Here is a 12,167-nt window from a genome sequence, read left to right as displayed (position 1 = left end):
GTGCAGGAGGCAGCCGATCAATGATTCTCTCTCATCATTGATGTTTCTATCTCTCTCCCTCTCCCTTCCTCTCTGGAATCAATAAAATGTATTTAAAAAATAAATAAAAATAAAAAGGAGTATATGAAACTCGGCAACAGCGTAAGTTGGGCAGAATAAATGGGAATGGCTAAATCCAGCCCAAATCATGTCAGTACCCCTGTTTCCTTCTTGACAAATGGCCAGCATTAAAAAAGTCTTCTGCTTAAGTCAGAGAAATATGGAGAAGATCGGCATCTGAAAACGTGCTTATACATGTTACCTAAATATAAGTTCCAGGGAATTATCCAATCATGACCCTATGGAGCCTGAATATAATAAATAAACCAAGATCATAAGCAAGATGCTAAGAACTGATGTCTTATGTGTGATTGATTGGCTTGAGTGTATGTGATCCTAATGACTTGAATCAGTATAACAACTTGGGTTATTAATACATTTTATTTTAATTATGATTTTATCTTAACACATTTTTATCACTCAGATTTGTGTCCCATGAGTTATTGGGTTTCATAACTGGTGAAATATGGCAACAGGGTTTATTTAAGCTCCTTAAGATCCCTCCAAGATTTCCTGAACTTGTGGTTCTGCTTTTTTTTTTTGTCTTGTTTTTACCGCCTCAGGTATACAAGCAAAACCTAAAACTTTAGAAAGCATTTTATGTACACAGTTCTCCCACTGAGTCCTCATTCACGCACACATGACAAATACACATGCTCCCACTTACCTTTTTCCTTATTTTTTTTCAGAATTCTAATTGGACATCAAAATATACATTAATTATAAAATCTTAAAAAATTATAAGATTTCAAAGGCTTGAAAGGAACTATTACTGATAAAGTATTACTAGATTTTTTAGGAATATAGATTACAAAAGTTCCCTAACTCCTGCTATATTTGGTTTTATTGAGCAACACTGCACTATTGCTGTCAAAACCCTTACAAGGAAAACCACTATGACAATAACTTCAAACACATACCTTGTCTCTCAGAAATATAATACTCAATTGATTGTTAAAGAACCACATACTGTCAATTTTAAGAAGCATAAATAGTAATTTAAATATACAAAATATATGTGATAGTTGCCTTTTTATTCATTTGTGGCAATATTTATATTCAACTAACAAGCTATTCTTAAAAGATATATATAATTTGTTTAACTTAAATTTTACCACCTCATAAAATTGAATCCACCCCGTCCCCAATCCCCTGCATTTCCTGTTTCTTCCTTGAAAGAAAATGAAATAAACAAGTGGTCATAATTCTTTGGTCACGGTGTCATAATTAGTGGGAATGGGTGTGATACTCATACACAGAAGACTGTGACCCAAAAATGTGGTAATAACTAGGGTGAAAAAATGTACAAGAAATACCATTTCGTTAATAGACCTAAATTTTGAGGAGGATTGACATTTAGTGTACTAAAATCTGTAAACGCACCTGGTTAAATATTTATTTCTCATCTTCTTGGGGGCGGGGGCGGTAACAGGGGAGGGGACAAACAGACACATGAGAATTTACTTAGAAATAGTGATTACAGTGGCTGCAATGCCACAGGTCCCAGCTTCTTGAATGTCGTCTCACTATTTAACTTTTGATTCCTTGTTGCTTCCCTTGTCACAGTGAACCCTGGTCTCCTCCAATCAGATCAACGATGCAAGGATGGGCATCCTTAATGTCATTTCTGAAGGAAATTTTTTCTGCTGGGATGTCCGAAGATATCCTAATAACTTTATGCGGAGTCTGACTAACCATTGTTTAGTATCAAGATGATATTCAATAGAAATTCTTAGAAAGCCAGTGTAGCAAAAATGTTGGTGTCGATGTAATGTGAACATCCCAATTAAGCATCGCATTAAGCATCACACTCACATGCATTCCCTGTCAAACTCTTAAAAACATATGACACAACATGTGTTCTTAATGACTATGATATTCAACTTATACTTTACTAGCACCAGATCATATATTGTGTGATTGAACATGATTTATAGCTGTGAGCTCTTGTACAGAAGACAAATATGGGCAGAAAAAGTAGTTTAACTGCAAAATTAATAATAAAAGGCATCAAGGGATTACATATATAAAAGAGAAGATAACAAACCAGTTAATACCAAAATTATATCATATAGTAAAACTCTTGATATTTCTGTCATTTATATACGTATATTGTGTATTATTTCAGGTGTCACCCATAAACTAGTAAAATATGTACATCTTAATCTCTTCCTGGATTCAAAATAATCCGTGATAAATAAGAGTGCCTTAATTGCAAGGAAATATACATTTTATTTTGCACTTGCCGTGAGTAAGCGCAGCTTCCCATGAGTTTTCCAGGGAAGTGCTGATGTTCCATTCCAACAGAAAAGATACTGAACCGTTACTTAGCACATGATGAGTTGACCTCCCTCTTCACATTAAGTCATGTGGAGCTCACGCCATCCTGTACACAGTCATATGGCAGTATCCCAGAATACCGTTTGCTGTTTAGAATAGGGTGGAGGGCTGTACTTCTTTGCACCTGCATTCTTCTTCCAGCTGGGCAGGATAGGCATGCTATCCTGTTTGCAAAGACCCTTTTCCGTTTTCTGTCTAGCCTTTATTTCCTTGCACAAGCAACGCTTTTTCTCAATCATCTCAAGCATTGTATGGTCTCCATGAACCCACTGCATGCATGCCACCTAGCAAAAAAGAAAGAGTGAATACAGAACAAAAAAATGGAATGAAAGCAGGTTTTTGTTGTCGTTTGCACTGTGCTAGTAGTTGTTTTGAAAAATGTCAGCTGCTTGAATGTCTTACAAAGCAAAATTAAAGTATGGAAACTACAAATACATTTTCTACTTAAATTAGTAAACATTGTGATATTATTAAACAACTAGAGGCCCAATGCACAAAATTTGTGCAAGAGTAGGCCTTCCTTCCCCCAGCTGTCAGCACCGGCTTCCCTCTGGCACCCGGGACCCGGGCTTCCCTCTGGCTGCCCGCTTCGTCTGGAAGGATGTCCGGAATGATGTCCAGAAAGATGTCTGGACTAATTAGCATACTGCCCTTTTATTATTATAGATAACTTAGGCATAAATATTTTCCAGTATATTGTAAAAGTCCACTATATAGAAATAAAACTGTTTTTATCCTTTTAAGCAATTTGCCAAATATTCTATGTTGACTCCATTGTCTTATAGGTCCCAATATGTCTTATGTTTTATAGATTTTAGTGAACATTTCCATTCTTGAAATAAAACATGGGCTTGTTTATAAATAGCATATAGAATTAAAGACAGCAATGTAAGTAAGCCATTAATCCAGGATGGGGAAGTTTCCACTTAATTATGTAGCAAATCTACTTTATAACTAGAAAGGGTTAAATAGTTCACTTGGAGTTTCTGAATTTGATGTTACAATTTTGGCATAATAATCAGAGCAAATACTTACCTATTGCTTACTCTATACCATATCCCATTCTAAGTACTATGCATAGCATAATTCATTTATTCCTCACAATGATGATGCTCTGAAGAAAGTACTATTTATTAATCCACAGTGATAAGTAAAATGAAACAGAGAGATATAGTAACTTGACTGAGGTCACAGAGCCAAGGAATGGCAGTTAGGATTGGAACCCCAAAGTTCATCTCCAACACCATGCCTTTGACAACTACACTACACTGACTCAATATACACAGAACTGAAAAGGATTCGGAAGGTAAATTAGCACAATGCCCTCATTGTATTAAGATGAGGACGTTAAGACTTCAAAAAGTTATATCTGTACAAAAGCCAAGCACATAGGTTTTGGTGTGAACAAGGCAATAACAAATACCTAATCTTTTATGGAGAGGGCAGGACCGAGAGCTAAAGGACCAGGATCCAGATCTCAGGAGTGTCAAATTTCCTCTATGCACTCCACTTATTGGCTTCTCTATCTGAGGAACTGAATTGATAATATCTCAATTCCAGAAGTGCTGTAAGGATTAAATTGCATAATAAAAGTGAGGTGGCTTTTTATTTTTATTTATTGATTGATTGAGAGAGAGAGAGAGAGAGAGAGAGAGAGAGAGAGACTTTGTTGTTTCACTCATTTATGTATTTATTGGTTGATTCTTGCATATGCCCTGACTGGGGATTGAACCCACAACCTTAGCATATTGGGACAATGAGGGCTGAAGTCACTTTTGAAAACAGTAAGGCATTGCTCAAGAATTATTATTTTAATACTGACAAATACCTAGTTTTCCACACTTGCTTTCTGCCAAGCATGTGCAAAGAGCTCTATATGTGTCACATTAAACCCTCCCAGATCCATTGAAAGTTAGGATTTATCTACATACCACAAATGAGCAAACTGACTCAGAAAATTTAAGGCACACTAGATCAAGGTCACAGCTCATTAGTTGTGATATAGACATATGATATGTTTGATTGGAAAATTAATATTCTTTCTACTACATCATGCTCTTATCCCCTGGATATTCTTTAGAAATTATAATAATAACTATTGTTGTATGTACTACTGTTCCCAGATGCTACTCAGAATGCAAATATATTTATGGCTTTATGAGTCAGTAAAAAGTGCTTATCAAATAAAACAAAATCAAGCAATTTAGCAGAATCCCCAAAATAATACTCTTAGATAAAGTTCTTGTATGTGCCTAGCTTAATATAAAATTCCTTGAAAGGATGAGCTGTATTTTATGCCTTTTGATGTCCTCTGGCTCCTAGCTCAGGACCTTGACCATGGGGGTTCACTTTCTAAATGCAATCCTATGTGTTTGAAGAGTTAATATAACGAACAGGCTTTTGTCCCAATAGGAGATTGCCAAAGCTGCTTGGAAATTTTTCAAAAAGTTTATAATATTTTATGAATTAATAATCTATGCAATAAAAATACAGTAACTCTAAAATGGTGGAAATACAAACAAAATTTATTATGACAATAAACTGTTATAAATGGAATTGGTAACACCTGATTTCCGGAAGGTAGGCCCCAAATCTCACTCAGCTCAGTAGCCCCCACATGCTGGACAGTGATTGAGCTCTCTGAAAAAATTTTATGCATGAATAGATGCCAACATCACTAACAGTTTCTGTTGCCTCTTAGAAAACACTACGGGTAAGATATTTATAGCACTTCTTCAATATTTGCATTGTATTTACTGCTCCACACAAACATTCACTCATTTATTACTTATTTTTTAATACTTTAGGCTGCAAATTATTATATGTCACTGCAAAATCATTTTCCTGGATTAATTCTCACACCAATATATTTCACAGTTGTCATAATATTTCATATGTGCATAACCATATCACCTTACCTATAATACGTATGTGTTTTTAGTCCATGAGAAGTTTATGCTGTATAAGTATGTCAATTTGTTAAGAATAATCTATTCTTTAAAATCTAAAAAGAAGTTTAAGTGTGAAGTTATAAGGTATAGTTTTTTATATTATTTACATTTTTTACTTTAGAATACTTATATATTCATTTGGTTGATTTCGTTTAAAATATTAATAGAAGAAAAGCAACCACTTTTTCTTTTTCAGACGACCCTGTCATATTAACCCATTCTCTTTTGGTGGCCAAATTTCAATACAAATTCCACAAGAAAGCATAGTCCAACCCATGAAAGAGAGCTACTAGTAAACATTTTAAGAATTCAAAGACAGGTTGTTAGAAAGTAGCCAATTACATTTTTCAACATTTTAAATATTTTTACAAATATATCAAGTGTGATACAGAATTTACTTTTAAATACTACATATTTTTTAAATATTATTTCCTGGAGGGTACACTTACTTTTTAATTCACCCAAGTTGAACTCCAATGTTACTACTATGGCCATTTATGTGGCCAAATCCTCTAAAATGTGTCTAAAAATTACATTTCATTCTGATAGTAAGATGTTACTCTTTAATTCATTTATTTAGACAAAATAAATAGTATGTTTAGAAATTATATGAAGTGTATTAAGAATGCTACCCAGGAAATATTTCAGACTTTCTTTTTTTTGTTTTATTATCAAATTCTTCATATCCAATTTAAATTTAGCCATAAAATCCCATTCGACTTCCCCCTGGAGTTAAGAGAACTCTGGGAGTAGATTTACAACTAATTTGAAACTAAGCCCAGAAAATAAACTCTTATAGTTTAGCTATTTAATCAAGTGGCCTTGTTTCTTGTCTTTAATCCAAATGTGTTTATTATGTACACCATGCAGGAATGAAATAAAAACATACACAGGCAAGTAAGTATACCTTGAGAGGCGATCACAACAATTGTTCAATTAATATTAACACATATCTCTTGGACAAGATTTTCATATTAACATGATTCATCAGAGGCAATATTCTTGACTCATAAGTCCATAGACATAAAGTCAAATGAAGCTCCTCCTCAAGGAGATGAAAAATAGATCTACACCCCTTAAGAATAGGCTACACACTGACTTCTTTCCAAAGAGCACAGCATGAAAGGGGGAACAGAGTACCTTCATAGTCGAGAAACCTGGCAGACACAACCTACCCCACACCAGGTGATCAACAGTAACAAGTGATATTGAGAGTATGCACCCTTATTGATGTGTTGAGAAAGGCATGTTAGCTCTGTGGTCTTCTTCTCCCAAACCACAACTCCATATAACCATGAAAAAAACACCCAACATACCTAACTGGAAGGATACCCTACAAAATATCAGTCCAACAATCCTCAAAACACTCAAGGTCATACAAAATATGCAAAGTCCAAGAAGCTGTCATAGTCTAGAGAAGGAAAGGAGACATGCTGACTAAAATTAACTGATGTGGCATCCTATAAAAGGAAATCCAAATAAAGTACTATGTATGGGCTTTAGCAATAATTCATCAATACTGATGCATTAGTTGTGACAAATGCATCATGGTAATGTACCATATTAACAATAGTGGAAACTGGGTGTGAGGTATACAGAACCCTCTGTACATTCTTTGAGATATTTTTATAAATTTAAAATTTTATAAATTATATATATATATAGAGAATGCATTTTATTTAATTTAACTGACATAGTATATGTTTGCACTAAAATATAGTAACGATCAGTACTGTCTTTCCAGTTCTGGATAGAGTTTCAGTTCCACAATCCTTCTGGCCCCCAGAAGTTTAAAGAGAGGTGGCAGGCAAGGCTGCAGCCCGAGAGCCATTGACATTGAATTGTGCATGACTGATAACTCTCTTTGTGTTAATATAATGAGAGAAGGAAGCCAGCAGCAAAGAAATGAGGGAAGGAGTGAAAAAATTGGTTTATTGACTTTGTGAAGGAAAGAATGTGACAGTAAAAAGGTTTTACATTTCATATTGTCTTGATCATATTAATGTCCCTGACCCCTTTTCCCACACTTTTGATGAGCTGTCATTTGTACATTTCCTTGGGATTTGCCAGAGGTTTGGAGAGTGAATGTGAAGAAAAAGAGTTACCTCAAGGTTCTCTGATGCTAAATCAGATGGATCCCTATTTGCTTTGAAAATGTAGCTCCAAGGCAGGATAGTGGAACAGTAGCGGGGACGACAGGATTGAAGTTACCAAGGATTTATTTTAAAGAGCTAATACTATTACTAGGAGTCAGGACACCATGAGGCTTTTCTCCAGCTTCTTAATCTGGTGGGTGTGAGAGACTAGGATGCTATGGATTATTTTCACTGTGGATGTGCACGCACACTGGCATCCACAAACACAACATGCAGGCACACCTATCCTTTCTTCCAACCGGATTATTTATGTGGTAAGGCTCTGTGGTGTATAGCTGTTAATCCCAGTGTCCATTCCTCCTTCTATAATCAGAACCTGCCTTCCTGTTGGGGCGATCCCCCTACTTCAGTGGTGCTGACCTGTATCTTCTCCTTCTGCCAGGACCTGCTGTGGGAAAATGATCCAGACTGGGCCAATCAGCACTTTCTATCCCCACCAATTCTTTCCAAAGAATATATAACTGTAGCTTTCATTCTTTAGATGGAAAAACATAGTGTAATAGAAAGAGTTAAATGACTTTGAGATCTCGATTGTTTTGTGACATTCTAGTCATATATCTCTCTGAACTTGTAGGTACTTTATACAGATATTGTATACATATATTTCATATATACATATACTTATATATACTTTATAGACTTCACATATATATTTCATGTATACTGTACATACTTTACATGTATATTATGTCAATTGGCACATCATACTTCACATGGCTGTAGGAAGCAGAGAAGTAAAAAGTGCAAAGAGACTGAGAAACTGTAAAGTCAGACACATTGTTAATGACTTGTCTCCTGGTCCTTCCACCTCTCAGGAACAGCACAAGTGAGGAGTCTTTAAATTATTTCAATAATTACTTTCCCTAAAAAATAAACTAAGTACTTCACAATACCAAATAAACACCATCCAGAGGACAAAGGAACAGTAATATTGTCCAAAAATAAATCTACATAGTATTTATTTAAATTATTCAATTTACCAAAATATGTAAATAATAAAGAGAAAAAATATACTGAAATAAGCAGTTGGAGCATTTCAGTATTAAAAATGATACCAGAATAGAATTACTACATTCATGCTTGTCTCTGTTGGCTTTGACTTGCTTTTTTTAAAATATATTTTATTGATTTTTCTACAGAGAGAAAGGGAGAGGGATAGAGAGTTAGAAACATTGATGAGAGAGAGATGAGAGAGAAACATTGATCAGCTGCCTCCTGCACACCCCTACTGGGAATGTGCCCCCAACCAAGGTGCATGCCCTTGACCGAAATCAAACCTGGGACCCTTCAGTCCGCAGGCTGACACTCTATCCACTGAGCCAAACTGGTTAGGGCTGTTGGCTTTGACTTTCATGCCCCATGAGGTCGCATGTAAACAATAATCCTTCATTCAGAGATTTGGAAGACAGGGGCAATATCAAGCATGTGCCTTGTTGGCCTCAGAATAAGTTCAGCTGTGAGCCTTGATAGTTGTGAATAAAATGTAATGTCTTAAACAATAGACACGCATCAATATTAATTTCCAGGTGCTCTGAGGGGAAAAGTCTCTCAGTTCCATGCTCTCTCCTGTGCCAACTTCTCCCACCTGGATAACCCATTTTAGGAGAAATTATCATTTTCAGCAAGTATGGAGGGGGGTGGGGGGATGTAAACTTTAATCTGGCTGAAAATGAAACAGGAGTTACCAAATTTCACTGAAATTTTCCCTTATCCTACAGAAAATGTATCCAGGAAATGGCATGAAGGCCAGCTGGTGTGATTCAAGAAGGGGAAACCACTTCTTCAAGAATTAGGGGAGACAGCGAGTCACCTACATCAGGGCTGTCCCTATCATTAAGGGTCATGAGGCTAGCCAGAGGTGTTAACACTCTCACTGAAAATGTTCTCCCTCTCCCATTTAGTGGGCAGAGAAATTGATTCATTATTAACCAAAAGTACATAAAGAACAAACATATAAGCACCACAGCTTTTTTACAGAGATTGTCAAGGTAACAGACAGAGATTGACAACATACAACCCAGTTCCCAAATACCACTGCCTGTTTTTGCAAGAATTTTTATGGTGGGGGGAAAAAACCCAAAATACTATTTTCTGACACATGAAAATTATATGAAATTCAAATGTCAGGGTATATAAAGTTTTACCTAGCACACAGACATGCCCATTTGTTGATGTTTATGGCTATTTGATGCTATTGAGTTTAGTAGTTGGGGCAGAGACTATAAGGCCTACAAAGCCTAAAATATTTACTGTCTTCCCCTATACTGAATAAGTTTGCTAACCTGCCAAGTAAATATAATTCACCTTTAAAATATGTATCTACTAAAACTTCCTGATTGAAGACAAAAAAAGGTAGTGTCACTATTGGTATTATAAAAAGGGCTCTAAAACTAAACCCAGAGCACTGATTTATATGCCCTCATATATCTTTCATATCAAATTTGGCTCATTAGATAAATTATAAAGAGGAGACTTAGATTTCAAATCAGCTCTGACAATTAGTGTAGACAAATTATTTGGCAAGCTAACTATACATTTTATGATTCCATCATTGTAAGGAAATAGAGGTATTGGAATTAAAGCAATAAGTGGATAACCTGCTTAAGTTCTCTAGATTAGGGGTTTGGTCAACCCCTTGTTTCAATAAGCCTGCAGTGGTTTTTTGCTCCATAGAACATTTGTTTCAAAAACTTTTTAAAAAAGTAATTTTTGTGAATTATTTTTCTTTTCTTTTCCAACTATATTTTGAAAAGGAGTCAACTTTATATAATATAGACCCTCAAAAATTCTTTTGAAATTGACAAAACATTGAGATGGAAGGGTTATAATTAACTGAACGGGTCAGCAAATTCACAATCATGTTATTACTTAATTGTCAAATAAAAAGTGATTAAATCCATATTATTTGATCATTACACAGAAAAAAAAAGTCTTTTGGTTTGAATGAATAAGGCTTTCTCTTTGTATTGGTTATATAATAATTGATAATTTGAAAGCACATACAGGTGACTCAATATCATAATATTTTATATGGCAAACATTTAAAAGGCCCACTTAAATAATCCATATGACTTTATAATTATTATAAACACCACTTATTGAACTTTAAAAGTTTATGCTTATTGAACTTTTAAAAGCATAAATCCAAAGCCAGGAAGATGAGTGGACACTTAAAGATTTTTTCCCCTTTTTTATCAAGGTCAGAATGAAGCTATTTGAACAGATAATGTAAGCATGCACATTTGGTCCTGGCTTTCAACCTCACTTTTGTGATGTTGTACAAGTTATTTACCATTTTCTCATGCCTGAGATATTATGAGAATTAAAGATTATGTAGGAAATGCCCCTAACTTTTAGACATTGATGATATTGCTTGAAATAATAGCACCTTTGATATAGCTTTTGCTTTTAGCATAGATTTTTGCATTATTTTTTCACCTTTAAGTCTGATATATTGATTAAATATTTTTAAGTATTCTCTTATGATCCTTGCTCATTTATCAGCAATGTTGACTCAGAACCTATGTTTTATGAAATAATTGTTAGACAAGTTTATACCTGAGGCATGTACTGGAATTGTGGTGTTTATTTCATTTCTAAATTTAGCTTTTAGAGATAGATATATTGATAACATGAGAAGCATGTCTTGAGTGCAGAGTTGCTTTTGAATGTAACACTATGAGTACATATTAACTCCCTCCCTTCTTTTTCTACATGTTAAGACCCCCTACTCAGTGTGCCACCTCTGATCAATTACTAGACATGTAATGAAAAACATTATGTGTTGGTATTTTAGACCATATATGTTATTTGTTTTTACACATCTGTGCTTGCTTGCATGATCAATTATGTAAAACTCACCCATCAAAAGATTTTAAACATAAATTAGTAAGTCTTACAATTGCATGAATATAAAGACAAATTAGAGTTTCAAGTTCACATAGCTTGCTCATTTTCTCTGTCTGAAAAATGAAGAAAATACCTAACTCTTTGGATTTAAAGTGACATCCTTTAATCAAGCCCTGGGTCACAAGTCACTTTCAAGGGCAGATGTTGGTTTTAACTTCCCTGCTAAGCAGTGACAATTATAGCTGATGCCAAGGTCTTCCAATACCATCCCTCTTTAAAAACAACAATCCTATTTTTGTGTGCATGTTTTGTTTCCTTCTTTCTTAGGAGACAGTAAAGGTGGATACAATGGATAACATGAACTGGTTTTACCACTTAGTTGTGAGATCTGGGCTAAGTTGCCTAACCTTCCTGACACCTTGTTTCTTTATCTGTAAAATGAAAACAGTAAGACCTCATGTTTGTTGGGAGGACTAATAATTTAGATCAATTACAAAGTAGACACAAAAATATATAACTCCTCTACTCCCTGTAGATTGTAAGTTTTTTGAAGATGGGGCTCTGTTGTTAATCCTCGCTTCCTTAGCCTTTAGCACAGTGGAAGTATGAAATAGATGTTCATGGAATGAATGAAAAAATAAACAAAGAGAAGACTAGAAGTGCAATGCTCTCTGAGTGTTTTCAGGAAAGGAGCTTGAAAATTTTGTATTTAATAAATGCTTTGATTTCACTTTGGTTCAATTGAATCCAACAACATCCTAACATGTACAAG

The 12,167-nt window shown here is 34.9% G+C and overlaps 1 protein-coding gene across 3 annotated transcripts in view; it reads right to left on the bottom strand.

Moving 5' to 3' along the window:
* Positions 1-62: 62 nt before the first annotated feature.
* NYAP2 (neuronal tyrosine-phosphorylated phosphoinositide-3-kinase adaptor 2) overlaps positions 63-12,167 on the bottom strand; it is a 216,146-nt gene continuing 204,041 nt past the window's right edge. For all 3 annotated transcript variants that reach the window (XM_014531148.1, XM_014531149.1, XM_005883498.2), the window contains one exon: positions 63-2,723. In XM_014531148.1, the coding sequence (XP_014386634.1) occupies positions 2,496-2,723 (228 nt within the window). In that variant the 3' untranslated portion in view covers positions 63-2,495. The remainder of the gene's footprint in view (positions 2,724-12,167) is intronic.

Source organism: Myotis brandtii, unplaced genomic scaffold (assembly GCF_000412655.1).
Source record: "Myotis brandtii unplaced genomic scaffold, ASM41265v1 scaffold79, whole genome shotgun sequence".
NCBI classification, from domain to species: domain Eukaryota; kingdom Metazoa; phylum Chordata; class Mammalia; order Chiroptera; family Vespertilionidae; genus Myotis; species Myotis brandtii.
This window is presented reverse-complemented; position numbering and strand designations above follow the sequence as displayed.